This window comes from Penaeus vannamei, chromosome 35, assembly GCF_042767895.1.
Source record: "Penaeus vannamei isolate JL-2024 chromosome 35, ASM4276789v1, whole genome shotgun sequence".
Classification (NCBI taxonomy): domain Eukaryota; kingdom Metazoa; phylum Arthropoda; class Malacostraca; order Decapoda; family Penaeidae; genus Penaeus; species Penaeus vannamei.
Window position 1 is genome coordinate 20,371,331 of NC_091583.1, and position 7,500 is coordinate 20,378,830.

A 7,500-nucleotide genomic window follows, 5' to 3' on the forward strand; every position below is an offset into this window, starting at 1 on the left:
GCTGAACGTGCTGGTACTGCAGCAGTAACTTCCGAACCAAGTGGAGTGGAAGCTCTGAAGAGACGTGCTTCTCTAGCCAATCTGTACAGAGGTCCAGGAGGAGTTGAACTTGGCAAGGACGTTCTCAATAACATCACAACATTCAGACGAAAGCAAAAGAAGGTAAGTAATATAGGTTGTCTCACGGACACTATTGTGTATATATATATTAATATTGTTGTCTATGATAGTTGCCTTTGATACTTTTTTTTTTTTTTTTTTTTTTTTTTTTTTGCATTATTTATAGGAAATGATTTTTTTTATATTCTATATTATTAAATTTACCCTAAAATTACATTCCTTGACATTCTCATTTTCCAGTGAATTTAAATGCCAGGTAATGAATGAATGTTCCTACAAATGATTTTTCACATCACAGGGTACAATTGATGTATGGTGGCTTTATGATGATGGTGGTTTGACTCTCCTGCTGCCTTACATCCTCACAACAAGATCACAGTGGTCTAACTGCAACCTGCGTGTCTTTGCTTTGGCCAACCGTAAAGATGAACTTGACATGGAACAGAGAAGGTAATTCTTATTCTTGTATATAAATTTGAACATAGGTATACATGTATAAGAAAATAAACCATACATGTTAAGAGAGAAATACCACCCAAATATTAATGTAAAACCATTTTTACAGCATGGCAAACCTGCTGGCCAAGTTCCGTATTGACTACAGTGATGTGATTGTCATTCCTGATGTTGCCAAGAAGGCAGCTGAATCTTCTAGAATGGAGTTTGACCAGTTGATTGAAGACTTCAAAGCCAAGAGCAATGTTGAAATTGACAAGGAGAATGAAGGTATTAGATTGTCAATTTAGGTTTTAAAGTATGGAAACAAGGTGGTTAACCTAGTAACTACAATAGAACACCTGACCACTACATTTTTTCAGTGATGGGTAAATATTTACTAGAATACGTTGAAGAATATAAGAATTGTGTTAAAAAAAGGCTGTTCTAATGTCTTATCAATTTTCAGGTGTTGTGATCAGTGAAGCAGAACTTCTTGGTCAGCGAGAGAAGACTAATCGCCATGTGCGCTTGCGTGAACTCCTCCTCGAGAACTCTAGAGATGCTTCTCTTGTCGTGATGTATGCTAAACTTTGACTTTTGTTATTAGTTTTTTGACTTGTATTTAAGGATTCAAATTAAAGTCTAGTGGATTTTTTATTTTTTAAATACTTTCATGTAGCTTCCAGTTTGTATACAAGGTAAAAAGAGGTAATAGCATATAAAATTATTAGTAGAATGTGCGTGTGTACATGCGTGTGTTTATATATTTGTATATATTACATATTCCATAATTTATTATTATCATTATTATTATGCATTCATTTATTTATTTCCTTCTGTAGATCATGTTAATAAGTTAATCCTACGACAAAATAGGTTACTCAGTATTTGTATTTGTATGATGTAAAATATTTCAATTTCTTTTTCTACTTCCTTACAGGACCTTACCCATGCCCCGCAAGAACTCTGTTTCCGCACCATTGTACATGGCTTGGTTGGAAACACTGACTCGCGACATGCCACCGTTCCTCCTCATACGTGGCAACCAGACCTCAGTGCTTACCTTCTATTCTTAGGAAAAAAGACAAAAAGGATTCTGTGTTTTGTACATGCAGTGTGGAATAGACAAGTTTTTTAGATCTTTAAGCTATTGTGTTTTCTTTTTGTTATGAAACAAAGAAAGAGGAGAATAGCGTGCACAATGTATAGGTGATGTTTAAAGATTTTTTTTTTTTTCTTCTTAAGGAAAAACCATTATTGATTCATGCCAGATGTAGAATATATGTGCATCTTGTCTATGAATTATTTTTTAAGACTATCATTCCACAGTTTGGAACTTGAAAGAAGTTTGGAGAGTTTTATCAATCAAAATCTGATTATTGTCCTTATACCAAGCAATAACAATTAAATGTCAATAGGTTGTTCAAAATAAATTTATTCTGTAATTTACCTCATCATACACAAAGTAGGTATAATATTCTTTATCCTACATATCTATAGGTTGGCATGTATATGTGCCAATTGCTGTTTTACGTAACCTATTTTATTTATTTTGCCATTATCCTTACAGTATTTACCAACAGTTGTAGAGATTTTGTGTGTAAAATTTATACTTGATATATTATAATAATTTAATGTCATGATGGTTCCACATTTTTTAATACTTTTTACTTTACCTTTTATTTCATATTGTGTAATTCATTTATAGTCATATTAATATGGTGTAAACTGTCAGTAAAGTGATATCTTTTCCATAGGTTTTCTCCATGGAATTTATTTTATCTTTACATGTACATCTTCCTTTGCAGTAATTTTTTTCAATGATTATTTATGCTTAGTGATATTTGTATGTGACTTATGGCAGAATCAGTAATGCATTTACACCTACATTAATATCTACGACTACAGAATCTTCATTTAGCTTGTCTCGGTATTTCAAAACATTTGGGTTTTTATATCTTGGAGTTTTTAGTTTTAGTATAAAGTTTTGTATCATTCCATGTTCAGTACATTAGTGTGTTAAAGTTATGGTTAAAGTGATTTTCCCCATTTATATACTCAAAAGTGAATGTATAGTGCTTGTAGTTCCTGACATATATATAATTAAATTTAGGTTTAATAAGGGAATAATGGGATTTTTACATCATATAATAAACTTTTAAAACCATCTTTTTATAAAGTTTTTATTTTATTTTATTTTTTATTTGTTTGAGGTCAGTTGCTGAGTAGGAAAACAATTTAAAGATGCTGAATAGGCAAAATTTGCATCTGTTATGTCTCATATTTGACTATCTCTTTTTTTTTCACATTCATTCCTCATAATGAAGAGTTTAGTCATGTTTTATACATTCCAGAGTGGTTACCTACCAATATATAATATAATCAGACCATTAACTACTGTAAATGTTTAAAGAAGTCCCTTTATTTCCATTCGATATCTAGCTCATCAAATATTTTATGTATAAAATGATTAGGAAAGATGGCTATCATTTTTGTTAATGTTTTTTAGTTGCTAAATATTAGGAAATAAACAGATGAATTAATATTCAAATAGGACAAAGTGTGAATGGAAAAGGTAAAGAATCAAATAACTAGATTTTTTATCTTGATAGTAATTAATTTTGCATATTGTCCCGGTGCCTTTTGACTGTGATTTTTGTAAAACTTTTTTTTTTTTTTTTTTTTTTCTTATATTATTAATTGTCAGATTCATTCGACTTGCTCGGCATCGAAATGAATAATTTAGGAAAACCCAAAAGCAATCCACTTATGGAATGTTTGTAAATAGAATAATTATGGCACTAAAAGATGAGAATATTTTGTGATAAATCTGACAATATTAAAAAATGAAATTGTAAGTAAGCAATGCTATATTAAATGCCCCATTTTGGGGGATAATGTACATATGGAAAATGCACAACAATTAGTTGTATTTATTGAGTGGATTATACGATTATATGCAAAGCTTGGAAACTTGCTGAGGTTTGTGTGGCAGAGCAATTTTTTTTTTACCTTGAAGTAAAATCTTATTAAAGGTAAAGATGAAATTTTTGTCTCATATTTCACAAGGAATTTGACCTCTGAGAAGTATGTTTATAATTAGAATTGAAATAAAACTATGCTGTTCACATTAGTCATTGCACTAATGTTACAAGGATGCACAAGAACTGCAAAGCTCAAATGTATTTACAGAATGTCTGATTATAAAATGGCAAGTTTCAGAAAAATTATGTTTATAGCACTCTGGTAATGTATATGTAAAATAGTTCTTAAACAACACTGAACAAGATTTTTGTAATATTTGCATTTGATGGGTATAAGTTGTTGGTATTAAACTAACATGTTACATAAATTTTATTTTTGAAAAAATAAAATTTTACTCTGGTAGAGGATTGTTTATTATATCCTTTCTTGTCTTGAGTTTATGAATAACTTCCTTTTAAAAACTTTTATTCTATATTTATTACATCCATTTCTCTTGTCTTTGAACTACCATGTAGTGTGGTAAGGATTAACCTTTATGATCTGGATGATGTTACAGTCCCGCCATGGAAGAATCTGGGTCAAGGGCCGGGTGACAGGAACATGCCATTATCAGGCAAAATGGCCAAGTGACACGAACTTGCTGTCATGAGCAAAGCCAGGGTGATGGAAAGACTCACCATGAATGCACAAACCTCTTGGGAGTGTGATTTGACTCATTTGGCATTTAGAAGGGGTCTTTAGCATTATTCCCATCGATGAACGAATGAGGAATGTACTGTGCATAAGCCATGACTGGAAGAGCGCTGGCTCCAGGAAGGACACTATTTCCATGCTGCACACCATATTCCTGGTTGCTGTGACAGGCGGCACAGGTATTACGGAAAATTGAAAATTACCATGTTTAATGTTTGAAACAAATAAATGTACTAGACATCAGAGATCATATAGCACTATGGGAAAGTAATGTGTTGGAAAGAGTAAAGAAGAGTTAAAGACTTTTATTATGTATTAGATGTCAAAGATTAGAGTGTTATAGGATAGTATGGTATTGGAATGGGGAAAAAAAGCAGTGGTAAGTGAACTGGAGCAGAGATAAGTAGAAAGGGGATGGTTAAGGAGGTAGGGCAATTGAGTAAATAATAGTGTATGTCATTGGGGAAGGTATAGGAACAATGTTCAAGGAAAATAGAGATGGGTGTTGGAAAAGTAGGAGAATAATCCAGAGAGAGGGGAAGGTGTTAGATGTCTAGGATTAGAGGGTGTTATAGGAAAGTATGGTAATGAAAACAGAAAAGAGGGAAGTAAATGAAGTACAGCAGGGATTAGTAAAATGGGAAAGGTTAAGGGGGTAGAGCAATTGAGTGAATTGCATTGTATCTGTGACCGGAAGGAATAGGGACATTGTTCAAGGAAAACCGTAGTGGCTTTTGGAGAAGTAGGAGGAGAATAATTAGGGGGATGAGAAAGGGGGACTGTGGAAGGTGGTGAATGTCTGGAGGGGAGGGGTCTGGAGAAAGACAATGTTGTGATAGAGGGGATTTGTGTGAGTATTCAAGTGGGAGCAGTAGAGAGGGTGAGGTATGCTGGGGGAATGTAAGAGGAGTGGAGTGTTCCCCCAGCTCCCTCACTCAGAGGGTCCACTGTACCATATCTGCGTTCCTGCTTTTTCAGGAACGGGGTTATTTTCGGATCTCAGTTTGGGGAAAATTCCCCGAAAATTAAAAAAAAAAAGGGTGTGTTTTCCTTGCTTTTCCTCCCCCCCCAAAAAAAGAAAAAGGGTATACTTCAACCAGGTTGAGATAGACTGGTCATTTACCGATTGCTAGCCCACTGTGAAATCTGAGTTGGATCAATTTCAGTTGGATTTTACATTTACAGTAGACAACAGGGGAATAAACAACCAGTCCATCTCAACCTGCTAAGTTCAGAAAAACATTAAGAGGGTTTTCTTAGACAAGGACAAATTTGTTGAGTGAATGCCTTCATTTAGGGGGGCACTTTACAGACATCTCTTCTTTTAGGGGAGTCAATTCACTAAAAAAAAACTTGTGAAAAGGGGGGTGAAAGCCCACCCTGTTTCCTTCCTTTAAGGGGTACTTCAGAGATTCTGGAACAAACATATGTTTACAGTAGACCCCCTGAGTGGGGGGGCAGGGATTGTTCCCCTGGGTCATCTTTAGGAAGTTTTGAATGTATTCAGTGGTTTCTGGGGGGGAGTTGGGTGAAAAGGACTGAGAAACAAAGTTCTTTTATGAGGAGCAGAAGAAGAGGATGTAGTAGGAGAGGGTGGAGTGGAACGTTTAGGTTGCCTGGTACGACAAAGAAAGTGAGGGGGAGGGGTATGAATCGAGATAGTGGTAGAGATTGGAGTATTTGGGTTTAGAATGGAAAACAAATTTGACTGGGGGATAGGGTGAGTAGATGTAGGATGGATTAGGGTATAGGGGAGAGATACTGGGGGAGATGCAGAAATGTCTTATAAAGATGGTGCAGGAGCAGAGTGAAGGACTGTTTTGGAATAAGTTGAGAGAAAAAACCTTGTTGTCATGCTTCTTGTCTGGCCTCACATAGTGAGAATTAGTTTAAATCATCTGAGGACTGCTACCTCACATTCAAGCATATAGGCAGGGCAGCTCCTATAAAATACATTATTGGAGTCTCTACATTTGGCACATGTACATGACTGAGCAGGGCAACTTGAACGAACATGACCAGGTTGGGCATATAGAAAGCAGCGGGCTGTGGAGTGACAATGTTTGGCTGGGTGACCAAAATGCCAACATTTCTGACACTGACAATGAAGTGGTCAATATGGTTGGATATGGTAGGACAATCGACCAATATAAACCTCATTTGAAAGAGAAGGGTATTCTTAGAATAGGGGGCTGTGGGGGGAATCATAAAGAATCGATCCCATTTGGCTGGGCCAAAGAGAGTACTCAGAAGGTTTGCAAAGGTAGAGTCAGTAGAAGGATGAGGGCAAGAGGAAGATGGGGTGGTGTGGAGTGGAGTACATCTGTGTGTGGGGGGGGGACAATAAGGATGAAGAGTAGTAATAAGGGAAGAGGGGTAGCCACTGAAGATGACAGAGCAATAGGAGATGGAGAAGAGAATGTTGGGAGAGGGGAAGGGGTGCTTTCTGGAGGTTGAGTAATAACCTGGGTGGGTATTTTGGAATGATTAGAGTTGCTCGTAAGTGTCAAAGGGGGTATTAGTATCAGTGGTCGGAACCGTGGTCAAAGTAGGGGCTGGGGTTGGAAAACCATTAAAATCAAAATTCGATAGGCTTGTTGGTGAAGGGGCAAGCCTTTTAATGCCCCTTTGAAGGGTAAAAAATCTTCATTATTGGCCATGGTGAGCCTGAATAAAATAGAGAAAAGAAACAGTCTACCCCTCAGGGTTCCCATAAGGGGTAAGAGCTAGGCAATTAACCAAGGGAATGCTGTGCCCATGGCTCGTGGAGCCCAATCATGACTGACACAAAGTCAGCCCTTCATCCTTTCAGCACGGCTCTCACACCTTAGGAATGGGATAGAAGAAGGGGATGAAGAAGATACAGAAGAGGAAAGGAGAAAAGAAAAGACCAAGTAAAATTAGTTCAGGCGAGGGCTGAGGCCCAAGGTAGGGGTGATCCCCTACATTGAGCCTCAGTCTCCGTCTCCTAAGCTCTCCCACAACAACAAACAAGGTATTGGGAGGGCCCATAAGGGGTAAGGGCTAGGCAATTAGCCAAGGGAATACCGCGCCCATGGCACCCGGAGGCTGTTCATGAATGACATGAAGCCAGCCTTTCATCCTTTCAGCACGGCTCTCACACTTTATTTAGGAAATGGACAGAATAAGGGGATGAAGAAGAGAAGAAAAAGGAAAAGGGGCACTGGGTCTCAGTCTCTGTCTCCTAAACCCCCCCATGACAATAATGAACAATGGATTGGGAGGGAAATAATTTTATAATGT

The 7,500-nt window shown here is 36.8% G+C and overlaps 1 protein-coding gene across 4 annotated transcripts in view; it reads left to right on the top strand.

The window, feature by feature from the left end:
- LOC113830547 (bumetanide-sensitive sodium-(potassium)-chloride cotransporter) overlaps nucleotides 1–3,945 on the top strand; it is a 98,028-nt gene extending 94,083 nt beyond the window's left edge. For all 4 annotated transcript variants that reach the window (XM_070114311.1, XM_070114313.1, XM_070114312.1 and 1 more), the window contains 5 exons: nucleotides 1–162; nucleotides 419–570; nucleotides 686–846; nucleotides 1,025–1,136; nucleotides 1,499–3,945. The exon at nucleotides 1–162 is cut by the window's left edge and continues 44 nt beyond it. In XM_070114311.1, coding sequence (XP_069970412.1) covers nucleotides 1–162; nucleotides 419–570; nucleotides 686–846; nucleotides 1,025–1,136; nucleotides 1,499–1,634 — 723 coding nt within the window. In that variant the 3' untranslated portion in view covers nucleotides 1,635–3,945. The remainder of the gene's footprint in view (nucleotides 163–418; nucleotides 571–685; nucleotides 847–1,024; nucleotides 1,137–1,498) is intronic.
- Nucleotides 3,946–7,500: the final 3,555 nt, after the last annotated feature.